This window comes from Odocoileus virginianus, chromosome 18, assembly GCF_023699985.2.
Source record: "Odocoileus virginianus isolate 20LAN1187 ecotype Illinois chromosome 18, Ovbor_1.2, whole genome shotgun sequence".
In the NCBI taxonomy this organism is placed as follows: domain Eukaryota; kingdom Metazoa; phylum Chordata; class Mammalia; order Artiodactyla; family Cervidae; genus Odocoileus; species Odocoileus virginianus.
Genome location: NC_069691.1, coordinates 16465722 through 16483977, shown reverse-complemented (window position 1 = coordinate 16483977; position 18256 = coordinate 16465722). Strand labels below are relative to the sequence as shown.

The 18256-nt window shown below is 42.9% G+C and overlaps 1 protein-coding gene across 3 annotated transcripts in view; it reads left to right on the top strand.

The window, feature by feature from the left end:
* The first annotated feature begins 6538 nt into the window (after positions 1-6538).
* Positions 6539-18256, top strand: part of ENTREP1 (endosomal transmembrane epsin interactor 1) — a 70728-nt gene continuing 59010 nt past the window's right edge. The window contains exons 1-2 of one of the 3 annotated variants that reach the window (XM_070480379.1): positions 6539-7033; positions 17385-17441. In XM_070480379.1, coding sequence (XP_070336480.1) covers positions 6623-7033; positions 17385-17441 — 468 coding nt within the window. In that variant the 5' untranslated portion in view covers positions 6539-6622. The remainder of the gene's footprint in view (positions 7034-17384; positions 17442-18256) is intronic. The other 2 variants (XM_070480377.1, XM_070480378.1) reach the window with 2 other exon arrangements.

Sequence of the window (18256 nt, the reverse complement as noted above, 5' to 3'; positions counted from 1 at the left end):
TGAATGCACAGAACTCACATCTGTTATCAAGAGCAGCCCGTTAGATCATAAGAGGTGGGAGAGTGATTCAGTATCATGCCATTTCATGGAGAGCAACTTATTTTTGTGCTCTGGACTGTTGAAAGACAGATAGAGACTATGAGCAAAAGAGGCTCAAAGGTGAATCATTTTTCTTTTGCTTCTTTCTCTTCCTTTCCAGCCCAGTTCAGCCAAGGAGCTACCTCACAGAGATGTATTAGAAATAACGCACGCAAACCTGGTCATAGCAGAACATGAAGACCGGTAGCTGGTGTTACGCGGAGGCTCAGAGGGAGAACGGGTTGCTCCTCTTCCTGCATCTTGAGCTCCAGGTTGCTCTGTTCTCAGATCCTGTCCCAGGTACCACTTCTCATGGCAGCAATCATGCCCTCTTCCTGCAGGGTAGACCTTACTTCTTTCTTCCTGGGTGACTAAGTGGTCTTCAGTAGGTCAGTGGCTGAGATTTTAAATCCATAGAATCTGTGCATTTCCCAAATGTATACACAGGGACATCAACAGACCAGCCCACATGGGCTGCGCTAAGCCTGGGCCAAATCCCCCTCATGCTGTCTCTTCTAGTTTGACAGGCAGGGACACCCATCCTCTGACTGTCTTTGGGGGCCCAAGGTTTTATCTTCTGTAAATAGTTGCTAGAAAGAAGAACATGTGTACACGCATACATGCACATACACACACATACAGGTATATTGGTCTCTGAGACATAGCTTTTGAGGGCATCACCAACTTCTGGGGAACTTTTACTAAATATAGTATGTATGGACCCTACCCAAACACACACCTTATAAATCAGTATCTTGGCAACTGGGGGCTTAGAAATTATATATATAGATACACACATATATATAAAATTATTTTTTTCTTATTGAAGTATAATTAACATATTAGTTTCAAGTGTACAGCAGAGATTCAATATTTTTATGCATTATAAAATGATCACCATGGTCAGTCGAGTTATCATCTGTCACCATCTGTCATCAGTTCAGTCGTTCAGTCTTGTCCAACTCTTTGCGACCCCATGAACTGCAGCACGCCAGGCCTCCCTGTCCATCACCAACTCCCAGAGTTCACCCAAACCCATGTCCATTGAGTTGGTGATGCCATCCAACCATCTCATCCTCTGTCGTCCCCTTCTCCTCCTGCCTTCAATCTTTCCCAGCATCAGGGTCTTTTCCAGTGAGTCAGCTCTTCGCATTAAGTGGCCAAAGTATTGGAGTTTTAGCTTCAGCATCAGTCCTTCCAATGAATATTCAGGACTGATTTCCTTTAGGATGGACTGGTTGGATCTCCTTGCAGTCCAAGGGACTCTCAAGAGTCTTCTCCAACACCACAGTTCAAAAACATCAATTCTTCGACGCTCAGCTTTCTTTATAGTCCAACTCTCACATCCATACATGACCACGGGAAAGACCATAGCCTTGACTAAACAGACCTTTGTTGACAAAGTAATGTCTCTGCTTTTCAAAGGCCATAACTTTCCTTCCAAGGAGTAAGCGTCTTTTAATTTCACCATACAAAGTTATTGCAATATTATTGACTCCATTCCCTGTGCTGTATACTATATCCCTGTGACTTATTTATTTTGTAACTGGGAATGTGTACCTCTTAATCTCCTCACCTACTCAGAGGAGGTTGCCAGAGGGGATGGGGGTTGTGGGATGAGTGGAATAGATGAAGGAAAGTTGTATATATTTTTAAGCTCCCTTGGTGGTCTGACAAGCACTTCAGACCAAGAGCCCCTTAGTGGAGGGTGAGAACTCTGATCACACCAGGCAAAGACAGCCTCTCTTGTTATCCTCCAGGTTTTTCCTAAACATCTTCTAGTCTTCACATTTGGCATAACTAAAAGATTTGTTCAAGAGATTTCTTCAGAAGTGCTCAAAGGTGAATTACAGCTTTAATGTCTACAGAAACTTGAACCAGGAAGCTCTGAGATTACAAGATTTGACAACATACACACACACACATGAATATACATAATCTCTCATAAACACATGCATATAAAACACAGTTTATTACATATGTATGTGTAACTTATTTCTCCTAGAAAATTATAAGCCATAAATAATTTTTAGAGAAATTGACTTGAATTGTATTTTGTGAGATTTGCATTATAAGAAGTTCTTCAGTATTTAATTTCAAAGAGAAAAGTATGGCCACAGCCCTTCTGTTTAATAGATAAGTCTGTCTTGGGGCCAGTGGCATTAGAAATCCTTAACAACCAACCTGTACCATTATTTCAGAAAAGCAAGAGTACCTGGTTTGCCCACCTATGCTCAAGTTGCTTTCTTTTCTTCCATTTTTTTCCCCCTCTCTTTCTCTTAATTAGAAAAAAATTCCACAGCTCTTTCTTTGCAAAGTAAATTTTATAATGCAAGTTGCCACTCAATTTCCTGGACACAGTCCTTGTTCAAAATTGTACCTCAGGGAAAAACATGAGACCATGGTACTTCAGGCTTTAAAATTTAGAATGAAGCATTTTACATTTTGTCCCGGGTGTGCTGGGTCTGAAAGTTTAACTATTCCGCACCTTAGTTCTCCTGCCTTTCTTGGTCTCTGCTCTCATGCCGATCACCTGAGAAATCATGGTGATAGAATGGCTGAATTTCAAAATCGCAGGCCTTGGTAGGCCTCAGGCAGTTGAAGCATCACAAATTTGAACCTGAAACAGATGAAGCAATAGAGGCTAGAGAAGTTTGGAGCTGCTCAGGATCACTGTGTGGAGGAGGGACTGGAACCTGGGATGTCTGGCTCCTAATTTGGTCCCCTTCCCAGTAGAACCCAGTGGTTTCAGTCCTTCCTGTGCATAAAAATTACCTGGGCAGCAAGCAATGCCTGGCTGGGGGCCCGCAAAACCTCTCCCTCCAACATATTTACATCTAAGTTTGCATTCAAGCCAAATCCCTTCCAACTGTTAAGCTACTTCTAGTCCCCTCCCATATAAAAATGCCCATGTAAACATTCTTGAGTCTGACTACTACCATTGTTATCAATTCATGTTTTTTTAAAATTTGTTAAAATGCAATTTGCCAGTTCTCTCCAGATTGTCAGGTTCTGTGAGTGTAAAGGAAGCCCATGAACCTGCATTTCAACCTACTTTTCAAGTGGTTCATGGACCAAACTTAGCAAAGCTGCTCCAGAGACACCAAATTAAAGGAGGACTTCTGGATTCCACTCTGCCTTCATCAGAGAAGCCTTTCTCCTCGTAAAAGGTAAGTACTGGAGGCCGGCTGCCAGGGAACATGTTTCTCCTAGCACTCTAATTAGCTGACAGGTTGGGGCTTCTGAGAGATGGTGGGAAGCACTGGGGAGTTTGTATAAAGGTCTCCAGTGTAACCTGAGTGAAAGAATTTGAATTCCTAGGCAGAAAAGGCTTTGAGTGTGGGAAGTGGAAAATGATGTATGTGGAAGGGAGGAGTTGATGTAAATTTCTCCTTGTAATTTGGCTTTGATATTGAGGAAAGCTGGCAGCTGGGTTCCACCCAACAATATACTACAACCACTGTTTCCTTGCATTTTCGCCCACATTAACGAAATGCCTAGTTACATTTTCCACATGTTTGTCTTTATTTTAATTATTCTTAATATGTCTTAGTAAGGGCTTTATTAAGAGATAATGATAGATTCACCTGTAATATTTATTGAGATACAGTTCCCCCATTTAGTGTTCAATTCATTGATTTTTAGTATATCACAAGGTTGTGCAATCATCACCATAATAGAATTAAAAAGATTTTTTCACTTCAAAAAGTCACCTGACCTTTTAGCTATAAACCCCCATTCAATCTTCTAACCACTCCCCCCATTCCAATTCCTAAGCAATCATTAATCTACTTTCTGTCTTTATGGATTTGTCTGCTGTCGAGATTTCATATGAATGGAATCACATAATATATGATCTTGTGGGACTATCTTCTTTCACTTAGCATGATGTTTTGAAGGTTCGTTCATGTTGGAGCATGAACCAGTACTTCACCACTTTATATTGTTGAAAATATCCCATTGTATGGCTCTCCTGCATTTTGTTTATCTATTTATCCATAATACCACATTTCATTTATCCATTCACCCACACTTGGGTTGCTCCTACCTTTTGGGCTATTGTGAATAATGCTATTTGTGTATAAACTTTTATGTGGACATATGTTTTCACTTCTTTTGGGTATACACCAAGGAATGGAATTATTGGGTCAAATGATAATTCTTTAACTTTTGAGGAATTGCCTGACTGTTTTCCAAAATCCTCACTTAATTTTTTTTAAGCCAACATGAAGTCAGTGGCTCTGAATCATCCTTTAAGAATTTAGTAACATATAACTTAGCCTGATCAGGTATAACTTAGAACTTACTGTAGCCAATTGTTTGGGGGGGGGGGGGGATGCAAAGAATCAATCTTGAGTTATAAAACCCAAAGCTCAAATACCCAAGAGTGCTATTTGGCATAATCTTAAAAGTTGGGGCAAAGTTTATGGATTTGGGTTGATGGAAAAGAATCTTACAGCTATAAATATGGCCAATAACAACAACATAAAAGAAAATTGCTGTGCAACAACTCTTAATTAGCAGCTTAGGAAAAGGTTTAGTGGACTGAAAAAATACATGAAGCTATCGGATAAAACTATCTATGGATTTTAGTTACCTTTACTGTCATCTGTTTCTATATAGGGAAACAGACAAAAAATTAAGGGTAAAGTACATAGAAAGATTTGAAAATATTTAAATATAAAAAACAGAGCACTGCACAAAGTACAACTCCATGAATTTTCTCAGAATGAGTCTCACCCACGGAGCTGGCATCCACACCAAGAAACAGACCGTTACCAGCTCTCCTGGAGCTCTCCCTTTCCAGCCATTAAACATCCAAAGGAAAGGAGGATATCTGATTTCTAGCACCAACCTACACAGACCCAAAGAATACATTTTCGACAGTATATGTTTCGGGTGTCAGAGACTGACCTGCAGAATAAACTTATTAGCTGACAGAGTTTCTCAAGACTCATTTAGACTTTTTTACATTACACAATGTAGAATGTTAAAAATTGAATACCTTTAAGCTGTGCATAAATTAAAATGTATAATCTGGCACATGAGAAACTTTCAATTTAACATTACCTGCAATTTAAGAGTATGTTTTAAAGTGCATGAAATCACATACTTCAAACGTTTATTTTAAAAGACAACTCCTTTTTTTCTTTCCAGGATTTGAAGTTTATTTCCAAGAGGAGTTTGGAAAAGAAGTCCTGGAGACTATTAATCACAGGTGCTTTAATAATTCAAAAAGTGTGCATGTAAACACACATGGACATTGGCAGTGTATTACGTTGTGAGTTGCAGTAAGTAATGAACAAAATAAATACAGCCTTTGTAAGCAGAGCATAAAAACGGATTCACGTTTCCTTTGGTTTAGTGCGCAGGAGGATATAAAATACCCTCCCCTTACGTATTACTCACCTAATACTGAGACTGACTTTCTGCAGAGTGACAGTGCTCTGGTTCTTAACCTGGAAAAAATCTATTATAATCATTTTATGTATAAGAAGACTTTCAACGCATAAGAATTCCTACCATTAGGAAATAAAATTTTACAAAGGCGAATCATTTCTTAAGTTCTAAATATATCTTATAAATTACCAAAAAACAGATTAGAATTTTATGAGGCCGTTTCTTTGAAAGTCTGGGACTCTATGTTCTACCAGATGATGCCTCATACAGCTCAAGAGTCAAGGTGAGACGGCCACAGAGTGTGTGTAACCCTTGCCAACGCTCCAGGCCGTTGGTTCTCTTTCTGGATGCCGGGATACTTCCAAGGAAACTTTGGCCTCCTGCCCGCTCCTACGCTGGTGCCAGGAAAGCGCCCCTACCCTCCTTCCCCACCTCCCAACTTCCCAGGCGGAGGGTCTGCAGAGCAGCCAGCGCCGGGAAGCCCCACGCGAACGGTGACTTTGCTCTGCGTCCTCCTTTCCCGAAACCCCGAGGCTTAGACTTTTCCCACCAAGTCACCCACAGCTCTCTTCCTGCCAGCCTTCTTCTAGGCGGGGGAAAAGTTTAAAGCCGGGCTCCCTTCGTATGAAAGGTCGCCAGAGTCGCGCTCGGGGCTGGACCGGAAGGGGGCGAGGGTCCCCAGCGTTCCAGCGGCGCTCCTGCCGCGCCCCAGCTTGGAGGGCTGTCGGTCCCTCCGCGCCCAGACCGCAGTTCCCTCCTAACCCGAGGGAACCTGTTTTAAAATTGGGGAAGGGCACCTCTCCTGGAGCCCAGGGAGAGAGCGCCGCTTTGGCGGGGCCCCAGAGGGTGCAGGCGCTGCGCGGCGGGGCCTCAGGGCGCGCGTGGTGTGGGGGGCGGGCTGTGGGAGTGGGGCGCGCCCTGGAGGCCGGAGGCGGACCCGCCGGCTGGCAGGTGGGTGCGGCCGGCGGGAGCTGGGGCGGCAGCGGCGGCGGCGGCGGCGGCGGCAGCAAGTGGTTGGGCCGTGCGCATTTTCTTCCCGCCCCCATCCGCGTCCGAGCCCGCCCGCGTGCTCTGAGCGCGGCGCCGGCGGCTCCGCTCCGCGCCCTCTCCCCGCTGCCAACGGCCGCTCCCTCCCCGCTTGTCCATGTCCCTGCCCGTGGTGCTCCCGGGCTCCTGCTGCCCGGTGGCCGGGCTCTCCGGCGGGCCGCAGGCCGGGGGCCCGGGCGCCGCGGCCGCCGCCGCCCAGGAGCCGCCGCTGCCCCCACTCCGGCCGCGCTGGCCCCGAGCTGCGCTGCAGCCCCCGGCGCGGCCTCGCTGCGGGGCCGCCGCCGCCGGGGTGCTGGCCGCGCCGCCCGCGCTCTCCTCCCGCCGGGCCGCCGCCGCCGCCGCGGCCGGAGCTCCGGGCTCCGCGCTGCTGCCCGCTCGCCTGCTCTTGTCGCTCGGTCTGCTGCAGCTGATCCTGGGCTGCTGCATGGTGGCACTCAGCTTCGGGGCGCTGTCGCTGAGCAGCTCCCCGCAGGTGAAGAACTCGTGCCCGTTCTGGGCTGGCTCCTCGGTGAGTGCCGCGCGCGCGCCCAGCTCGCCGCGGGGAGCAGGGGTTTTCGGCCGGTTCCCTCCACCGCCTCGTGATTGATCGCCCCAGGGCTGCGCTTGGGGAGGAGAACCTCACAGACCGGTTGAAGTTTTGGGGCCGTTGAGGCTGAAAACAAAAAAAGACGTAAAGAGAGTGTGGAGTTCCATGGTGAATTGGGTTGCACCTGGACGGTGTCTATTACATGTAGACTAAAGGGTTTTGTTATTCCTGTCAAACTAGTAGGATAAACTTGATTTCCAGCCCTTGGCGAGATTGGAAGGGTGGGGGGTCGGTGGCAAAAAAAAAAAAAAAAAAGCGGGAAGAAAATGAGTAACTTCTTTCAGCCACCGAGTGTTTACTTCCCTGACAGCGTCCGCACCGGGAGGGCAAGGCTCTCGATCTGTTTGTTCACTAGTTTATCAGCAGTGCCAGGCACACAGTAGGGGTACTTGTGGGATGGATGAAGTGACAGGTTGGGGCACGTCACTTGTTTTATTCTGCACTGAGGCAAACGTAAACATGAAGTGTCTGGTGTAAAGGAACTCCGCTGTGTTTGGGGACGAGTTCAAGAGGTAATAACCGTGTGTGTTACCTCGCTGTGTACTTGGTCGTTAAAGGAGGGCCCTAGGCCCGCACTGGGCTCCTGGAGCCACACAAATTGCTAGGCAGAATTTAATTCTTGAGAACACGAAGCCATCATGTGGATGAGCTTGGAGATGTCTACCTGGCCCAGCGCCTGGCCCTACGGGACTGGCGCCTCCAAAAGAGAAGGCTGATGTGGGGCTCAAGTCCGCTGCCCTCCAGCATCCCTGCCTCCTGAAGATTTCACCGCTTCCAAGGCAACCAGTGTCTTGAGGTTTGCTGGGGATTGAGAGACTTGGAAACAGGTCTTCATGGTGAAGTGATTGGAAGATGAACATGTAAAGCAAACAGCCTTTCTCTGAATTAAATCTAAAAGCCTGGCAATGCCTATAGTTCTTATTGAGATCTGTAATGAATGTAGGATATCTTAAAAACATTGGGTGGTCCTTGCAAGTCCACACAAGCCCACTTTCAAGACCCAGTGTTAAGAATATCGTGGTGATTGTTGCTCACTCCTGTCCGACTGTTTGCAACCCCATGGACTATAGCCCACCAGGTTCCTGCGTCCTTGGGATCTCCTAAGCAAGAATACTGGAGTGGGTTGCCATTTCCTCCTCCAGGGAATCTTCCCCACCCAGGGATCCAGTCAGGGTTTCCTGCGTTCTCCTGCATTTGCAGGTGGATTATTTATCAAGGAGCCACATGGGAACCAAAGAATTTTAAGATTATAGGGAGAATGAATTGAACCCGAAGTAACTGTTTGAAAGAGCTGTAAGAACATTGGGTATGTAGAGCCTGGCCTGACGTTTTTATACTTAAACTGATGCCAGTTTGTTCTCCTTTGGAAATATTTTGATGCTGGATGATTTTCTTGTGGTATGGCCTGTGCTATGGTGGTTGGAATTCACAATCTGTGCAACATGTAATAAAGAAACCCCCCTCCTAGCCCTGCCCTTGGGCTCTCCCACAGGCTCCTGGGAGTTCTTTAAAACTTCACAAGGAGGAATATTCTCAGTAGGGTAGGTAGGGGTTGGATCTGTCTTGCTCCTTAGTCCACTTGTCAGCCTAAATTCAGCCAAATGATGGGTACATTTAATTTCTCTAAATACCCTGGGCCAGAAGTGACTCTTGCATACATTTTAGGGATTTGCTCTTTGTAAAATCATAATCTCTTGTCTTCTCAAAGATAGCTAGTTTAGGATTATTGAAAACTATTTTTTCTCTCCTAAAAGTAAACCCCTAAATCAGTGTACTATTGTGAATTATATCAGAGGTAAATGCATTTTAGATGTCAGTTGAGCCATGGTTAGGTTTGATGAACTAACCACTCCAGTATTCTTGTCCGGAGAATATCATGGACAGAGGAACCTGGTGGGCTATGGTCCATAGGGCTGCAAAGAGTCGGACACGACTGAAGCAACTTAGCACACACGCATGCATCAGATGGTAAAGGCTACTGGTTTGAGCCTACTGACTGGGTATGTTCTTGTCCCAAGGACCCAGCAAACCAAAGCAGGGAAAGAATCAGTGATTTGGAACTGTCTCTTCTATAGGGTCCTTTTTTCACCCTGTGCCCCCCAACTCTATATGAAACTTGCAGCTGTTATTTTTTGTAGCTTGTTTCTGAGGTTGTCTTCAGAATTTGCGGTGACAATGGAACTGACAGATACTGCATGTCTAGAACAACTGAATAGGATTTGAGAATGGCCTTAAGTCCCATAACTCTCTTGCGGTTGCAGGACAAGAGTCTCAGCAATAGCATACCTTTTGAATTTATGTGTGTGAGAGGTGTTTGTTTTTTTAAACTCTTCTTTATGGAAAAATTTAAATTTATTCCAAAACTGCACAGTGAATTTTCATATACCCCTAACCCAGTTGTTGCACACCGGGCTGTTTTATCTCCACCTCTTCCTAGTTCTGTTGCTGGCTCTATGCGTCCTCCTTTTCCCCCTGCACCGGGTGACTTGTGGGATCTCAGCTGCCCAACCAGAGACTGAACCCAGGACCTTGGTAGGGAAAGTGTGGAGTTCTAGCCACTGGACCACCAGGGAGTTCCCTCCATGTTCTGTTAACTCCAGAAGGATGGGCTTTCCAAGCAGGGTGGAAATTAGTTTCAGCATGCTCTCTAGTCCATTTGTCAGATTCACTTCGCGTGTTATTGTGAAACAAACCTCAGATATCACATCATTTTATCTGTATTTCAATACATCTGTATTTTTAAAAAGAAAATCTAAGTGGACTAGAGAGATAGCATAGAAGTAACCAGGAAGTCTTAAGAACCTCACTCCACTTTACTATTTTATTGTGAAATTTTTAAATTTCAACTCACATCCAAAGAATAGTATAATGACCACCCTCCACCAGTGACCCATTACCCAACTTTAGTAGTTATCAACACTTACACGATCACTGTATACTCAGACTCATTCCCCCTTTGTAACACCCACTGGATTATTTTAAGGCAAATCTCCATCATTGTAATTTCAACATTAAATGTTTCACAATGTATTTCTAAAAGAAAGAGACTTAATAGTTAACAGGAAGGGGCTTGATAGCACATTGTGACTAATTTAACTACAGCTAAAGTTTTTATGAAAACTTAAAAAAATTACGACTTGAAGGCTGCAGAATTTTTTTTAATGAACACTTTTGTTGAGACATAATTCACATTCCATTTAAATCTACTTTAATCACCCATTTAAAGTGTGCAATTCAATGACTTTTATTAAATTACAGTTTTGCAGCTATCCCCACTATCAATTTTAGAATGTTTTCATCAGTTCCCAAAAGAAACCCTGTACCTATTAGCAGTCACACCCCATTTCTTCCTTACTTGCTTATCAGCAAGCAACTACTTACTTTCTGTCTCTATGGATTTGTTATTCTGGACCTTTCTTATAAATGGAATCATTTGTGACTGGCTTCTTTCACTTGGTATAACATTTTCAAGGTTCATCCATGTTGTGGCATGTATCAGTACTTCATTCCTGTTTATAACCAAAGGAGAATCCATTGTATGGCTCTGATGTTTTATTTATCACTCAGAATTTTGACTGGCATACGAAAGTAGGTAGTTGAGTGGCAGTGCCAACTTAAGTCTAAGGTTGCTTCACACCCACATAAGAACACAGTAGAAAGATATCCTCATATTTCAAGTTTTCAATAACTATTATATGCCTGAGTCTGCTATAGCAACTAAATCAGCAAATCTTCTGGCTTCAATAAAAGTTTTGCTCATATATTTGATACAAAATTAAGAGACAAATGTATTCATCTGAGGCTTCTCTGGTGGCTTTCCCGGTGGCTCAGATGGTGAAGAATCTGCCTGCAATGCAGGAGACCTGGGTTCAGTCCCTGGGTCAGGAAGATCCCCTGGAGAAGGAGAAGGCAACCTACTACACTATTATTGCCTGGAGAATCCCATGGACAGAGGTCTGTGTTCCATGGGATTGCAAAGAGTTGGACGTGACTGAGGGACTAAACAACAACAGCAGCATATTCATTTGTAAGGACCATTTTGTTAAACACACTGAAGTTCAAGAATGTTTTTCCATGTATACTCCTGTAAGTAGTGTCACCTTGAGCCTGAGCTTTGGAGGCTTCCTTCACTTGTCTGAACCTTGAAGGCGTATTTTACGTGTTGTAATATATGTTTGAGAGTTAGCAAGTCCTATAAAGACTCTCTCCCCATACTTTAGATTCCTAACTTTCAACAACTTGAAGGGAGTGTTTTTAATGTGCTTATTATTTTGGGGCACTCGATGACCATCTGTTTTCTTGCTGGTGTCCTTGACTAATGACTCAATCTATTATTATTCCCGAAGTTCGTGAAGCTAAGAGATTAGACACTTTAAAAATATACTGAAGTTTGACCCAGGTGGGTGGCACAGGGAGGATTTGAATGTCTGTGTTCAGTCCGTGCTGTCCTGGCTCCCGATTTGGAGGCATAGTGAGTTAATATTACTTAGATCCCACTGGGATTACAGAGATCAGCCTACCACACTTTTAGATTAATGAAAGAGTAGAGAGAATTGCATTGTTTTCTGTCTCCCTCAAAAACCAAAATTCCTGACCCTATGACATGTATGATCCTTGGGAGATATTTCAGGCAAGTGGTAGAGAATTAGTTACTATTTTTTGCTCTTCTCTGGGGACCCTAATGGCGTTTATCATCATTCATGTCTCTGTGTTGAAGTCACTGACCTGAACTCATGGTCACCCCTCCCTTGATTCTGTGATTCTTTGGCAAGATTCCAGTTCCTTATAAAGGCACAGACATTGGTGAACCTTAAGGTTAATCTTAAAACAGTTTAACAATGACAAAATGTAAAAAATGAATGGTTCAAAGGGGAAACTAACACAAAAATTCTAAAATCTCTACCAGTCAGACAACAGGAAATACATTTTTTCTATCATGGTCATCAAGTACTACTTTAATATCGCAGCAGTTTTTTAAACAATAACCTTTGAGATGAATTTCATTTTCTTTGGTCTTTTATTGTATACAACAGGAGAGTCATAAGTTCTTGAGCACATGTCCAGCCTCTCAGCCTCAGTTACTCATCTATAAAAGTGAGTGAGATGATTCTTGCCTCAGAGTTGATTTTGTTAAAGTATAATTAGAGAACAGTTAGGAAAATGCTTTGTTGCTGAGCACTAGCACCAGGCCTGGTACATACTAGAACTTCTGTCAATGTTTTTTAAACATAAAGACAATATTTAATTAAGGTAAGGTGAACAGACTAGTTAGTTTTTGTGTTTTGTTCTGTGGGATATTGTGGTAACCAACAAGCATACATAAGAAATACCCAGTTGTCCACTTTGTCAGATCTTTTACTAAGTTACCCTGGGCAGATAAAGAATGATACATGCACATATACATTAAAAAAAATTCCCAATGTAAAAGCTATAGGGCAAGATAGGTTATTAAGAGATGTGAATATTGTGTGTTTCTTTACAAGGTAAATATGGGATGTCTGTAACATGACTCTTTTTAACTCTGTATTTAGATACAGCAACTTTTGATGAACAGTTCAGAATTTAGAACATTTTTGCGCTACAGCATGTTAATGGATTCCTGGAGGAGGAAATGGCAACCCACTCCAGTATTCTTGCCAGGTAATTCCATGGACAGAAGAGCCTGGTGGGCTATAGTCCGTGGGGTTGTAAAGACGTGAGTGAAGTGACTGAGTATGTACGCATGTGTTAGTGGATTAACACAGAAGAATAGGGAAGTAGAATTATTAATATATGCTTTTGACTTTAATGATTTGATTTTTAAGCTGAAAAGTTCAGGCACATTCACAGTATATGGTGGGTAACAATGATTCTTGCCTGGAGTATCTCACTATCCTTCTTTGCAATATTAGAAAAAAAGAAAGGCCTCTGCTTTTCCCTATAAGCTACAAGGAATGGGTTTCAAGTGAGTGAAACCAGAATTGTAATAAATCTCATTATAATACTATAGAGATAATTTGATATTAGAAAATAGGTTCTTATCTATTTATTCAGAGCATGTTGTATCTTGCACTGGGCGGAAAGAATGCTAATGGAGTTGCTTTTTACTGTTGCTGTACTCTTAAGAAGCACAAGAGTGAAAAATGTGTTTAGGCTGACACAGTCATCTTTGAGCAAGTTGATCTCCTGTTTTTGACCTTCATTCATTCATTTATTCTTTATCCACTCATTCACTCATTGACTCCTGCCATAACTAACTGAGTGCCCCTCGGAGCCTTTAGTGATACTTGAGTGAATATTCAGAGATCCAAGTCCTTAAGAGATTGCAAGTGAGTGTAAAACACAATTGAACAAATAATAGCATTATGGTGTAATGAAAGGCCAGTGTTAGGGCCCTTCTTGAGTCCCTTCTGATGCGGCTCCAGCTGCTGCTGCCACTGAGGAGAGTGGAGGCCTTGAATACACTGCATCTCCCTTTTCACATCCCCACCCCCTCTCCCCAGTCATGAATTCCACCCCTTTCCCCAAAATGTGAACCTCCATTTCTTAAGTCTTGAGTTCTTAAAGGATTCATCCCCAGCTGCAACACTTTTGTTCAATATTCCAGGGGCTTCTACCTGGCCAGTCCTACTTCCTCTGCTTCCCCTTCTCCATCTCACCAGTCACAGAGTTCCTCTAGTGTGTTAGGGCTTACTAGTGTGTTAGGAACTTACTAGTTCCTCTAGTGTATTTGGGGGAGACTGAGTAGAAGCTGGCGTGAGACTTTGTTGCAGGGTTCAGGACTGAACAACTCCCCACCTATGACTGGAATATAGTTTCCTGAAGCATCCACAAGAAGTATTGTTTGCAAAAATCCTCCTGAAATTTAAAATGGGTGTGTGCTAAGTCTGCAGAACAATTCAAATGGAAATGATATCTTTAAGTATTTTGTGTTCCAACTCATGAATGTGATATAGGTCTTGATTTGTTTAGATCTTTATTTAATATTGTTCAATAAGGTTTTATTTCTTCCTACTGAGGTCTTAACGTTTCTTTGTCATATATATTTTGAGATTGTTGATATTTCTTATTTGTCAAATACTTTTTGTACTTTTTTAACAATTATGTTTTAAATTTAGTTTGCTCATATATGCTAAGTTCTCCCTAAAAGGAATAAAGAAACCTCAGTTCTTTTGTCCCAGAGAGCTTTCATTTGAAATGGTATCTGTCACGATCTATCAAAATATTTTATTTATTCATGTATTTATTTATACACATACGCTCCTTTCAACTTTAGCAATACTACTGGGACTTTCAGTGCAGTTCAGTCGCTCAGTTGTGTCCGACTCTTTGCGACCCCATGAATCGCAGCACGCCAGGCCTCCCTGTCCATCTCCAACTTCTAGATTTACTCAAACTCATGTCCATCGAGTCGGAGATGCCATCCAGCCATCTCATCCTCTGTGGTCCCCTTCTCCTCCTGCCCCCAATCCCTCCCAGCGTCTTTAGTCAACCAGAAATAAAAAGCACTTGTTTGTAAGGATATATGTCCATGATGTTTCCTACAACATTGTTTTTTTTTTTTTTTTTTGGCAACGTTGTTAGTGAGGGCAATAAATTGAAAAAAGAGTAAATACCCATAAATATGCAGATGATTGAATACAATAGGTGCTGGCTAGACAAAGGAATATTATGTAGCCATTAAATGGAAATGAATGACAGCTAGTCCAGTGAGCATGAAGTGATTTCCAATGAAGTATTTGTTGAGAGAGAAAAAGAAGAGGAGGAGGAGGAAGAGTGTGTTTTATGATTTTTTTTGTAAGAATCACACCCCTGTGCATTTGTGTGTATACTTAAAATCCACGTAAGGAACCTGAACGGCAAGGCCTCATGGATTTCAAGTTCCAGGTTGTAAGTAGAAGCAACCCAGTACCACTAGACCAGCAGTCCCCAACGATTTGGGCACCAGGAACTGGTTTTGTGGAAGGTAGTTTTTCCCACGGATGGGGAGGGGATGATTTCAGAATGACTGATGCTCCTTACATTTGTTATGCCACCCCTGATCTAACAGGAGGCGGAGCTCTGGCAGTAATGCAAGCAGGGGGGCGTGGCTGTAAATACAGATGAAGCTTCATTCACTGGTCCGCCGCTTACCCCCTGCTGTGTGTCCCGGTTCCTAACAGGCCACAGACCAGTACTCACCAGGGGTTGGGGACCCCTGGTCTAGAGGAGCCCCACCAAGTATGTTTCCTGGAAGAAATCATTTAAAGGAAGGAAATATCCTATTGAATTTAAGATGATGAAAGTATATAGTGCACAAAACAGGCTGCTGAGAGTATGTTTAAACATAGATATATACAAAGAAGCGGTCCCCTGTCTGCCCGTATGTATTTCTCGTCCTCGATATAAGTGGGTAGACTTGTCCTCTGCTGGTTTGTTGTGAAATGCTTGCCCTCAGTCAATAACTGGAGAATTGAGAGTATTGCAGGCAGGCCTGTGAGCTTTGGATTTCAAGTAGCACTGTGATCCTTCGTGTTGAATAAAAAGTTCTTGTAAATTTGAGTGATTTTGGTAAAAAGTGCACTTGAAAGAAAATCCTCGTAACTGCCTTCAGGAGATTCACTTTACTGCATACACAAAGATAAATGTGTTCTGATGGCATCACACTGTCCCTAGGCTGAATAATTACTTTGCTCATCCTTTCTGACCTGCTTATGAGCTGTGTTATTCAAAGGGCTGATGCTGGCTTCCACGTTATGTTTTGGCAAAATGCTAGTTCTTCTTTACTGAGGATGTTTAGGTTGTCTACTGACATATCATTCTGCAACATGAGATATTTCTCACTGTATTCCCTCCCCCTTTGTGGAATAAGTGTTCAAGAACATTTTCAACTTGCCAATCATGTGACAAGCGCTATGCCAGGAGCTGGGGATTCAGAGAGACAAGACAGGAGTTCACAGTCAGTGTGCAAGACAAAAATGATATGATACTTTTGGGGGAGAAAAATTATGTGTAGAGGGCTTCTAGGAGGGTGGGGTGTTGAGATTAATAAGGCTTGACAGAGAAGGTGACTGTGAGTTGAGGCCTTGCAGAATGCATAGGAGTTCTCAGGCAGGAGAGCATAGGGGAGTTGAGAGGAGAGATTTCAGTGGCAAAGAGAAGCACAAAGTCCTAGAATGTGTAGAGCCTGACAAGTCTGAGGAAAGACAAGTATGCCTGGAAGGAGGGTGTGTGGTGGGTGGAGCAGGGATATGTGGAAACCAGGCTTGAGAAGTAGGCAGGGGAAGATCCTGAAAGGCCTTGTTTACCCTTTTGAGGAATTGACTTGCCCCATGAAGGATGGGGCTTCCCGGGTGGCACTAGTGGTAAAGAACCCACCTGCCAAGGCAGGAGACTTCAGAGTCGTGGGTTCTATCCCTGAGTTGGGAAGATCCTCGGAGAAGGAAATGGCAACCTGCTCTAGTATTCTTGCCTGGAGAATCCCATGGACAGAGGAGCCTGGAGGGCTGTGGTCCCTAAGGTTGCAAAGAGTCAGAAACAACTGAAGCGACTTAGCACGCACGCATGAAGGATGGGTACCTACCTAATGAAGGGAGGGTTGTGGCCAGGCATTCTTCTTCTTCTTTTTTTTTTTTTTAAACAAAAACGACTTTTATTTCTTTACTTACGGCTGCACTGGGTCTTGTTGCTGCACTTGGACTTTCTCTAGTTGTGGCGAACAGGGCCTATTCTCTAGTTGAGGTCTGCAGGCCTCTCATTGTAGTGACTTTTCTTACGGAGCGTGGGCTGCAGGTGAGCGGGCTTCAGCAGTTGCAGCTCACTGGCTCTAGAGCACAGGCTCAGCAGCTGTGTCGCATGGGCTTAGTTGTTCCATGGCGTGTGGGATCTTCCCGGACCAGGAATTGAACCCCTGCCCCCTGCATTGACAGGCAGATTCTTTACCCTTGAGCCACCAGGGAAGCCCCAGACGTTCTTCTTATGAGGCTGACTCTGGCTACAGATTAGGTGCTACTGGGGGCCGGAAGCCTGGGTGGGAAATACTGATTCCTTCATTTATTAGAAGGTAGGCTACGTTCTGTTTGTTGTTCTTAACTGACCTTAAGAGAAAACATAGAGTCAGTGAAAACATTTTAGGACCATGGACATCAAAGATAGTTCAAGATGGTCTACCAGGGCCCATGTAATCAATAGGAATGTTAAATGTTTGAGGTAGAAGCCTTTGAAGTTTCATGTATTTTTAAAAATATATACTTTAGAGATTGGGGATTAGTTATTGGAACTGATACTAGATTTCTGATACTGTTTATCCTTGTAGGTGATACTCTCTGGAATCATAGGATTAACAACATGGAAGCGACCTATGATACTCCTGGTATGTACTGATCTTATAAATTTTTACCCTTTGTAAAATGTGCTGTTTATGAAGTGTATAGAGACAAATTGTTGAAATGCTAAAGCTTTCTTGTTCCTTAAAAAAAGCAGTTAACAATGGACACTATTATCCAGATGTTGTCATAATAGTAAAGTGAGATGATAATTTTGCTATACGTGTGTTTCAGGTTCCAGGATTAGCTCTGTCGTAAAGATATAACAAACACAAAGCAAAGCAAATGAAACGGCTTACTCTGAACATTCTGATCATACACAGAGTGGAGGGAATGATATAATGGACTCCCTGCACTGGTCATTCAACTTCAACAATTATCAACTCTTAGCCAGTCTTGAGGAGGTTCTCCACATTCTTTTTCTTTCTCATTCTTTTAAAGGAAATCTCGGCTTCAATCATGAATACATTATTTTTTATTGTTATAATGTTTTGATTGGAAAATCTCAGAAATTCCTTGCTTAGATTCCCTATATTCTCTCTTTATCACGTCTATTATATTTTATCACGTATATTTTCATGACAATAGAGGCATATATTATTGACTTTGTCCTTTTTTAAGGTATTGAGGTAAAACTTGCATAGTATAAAATGCACCATTTTAAAGTGTACAATTCATCCTTTGTTTTTTATTATTATTACTTTTATTTTTTTTCCCATTTATTTTTATTAGGTGGAGGCTAATTACTTTACAGTATTGTAGTGGTTTTTGTCATACATTGACATGACTCAGCCATGGATTTACATGTATTCCCCGTCCTTTGTTTTCATTTGCTGTGTCCTTTTGATTCAGTAAATGCTAT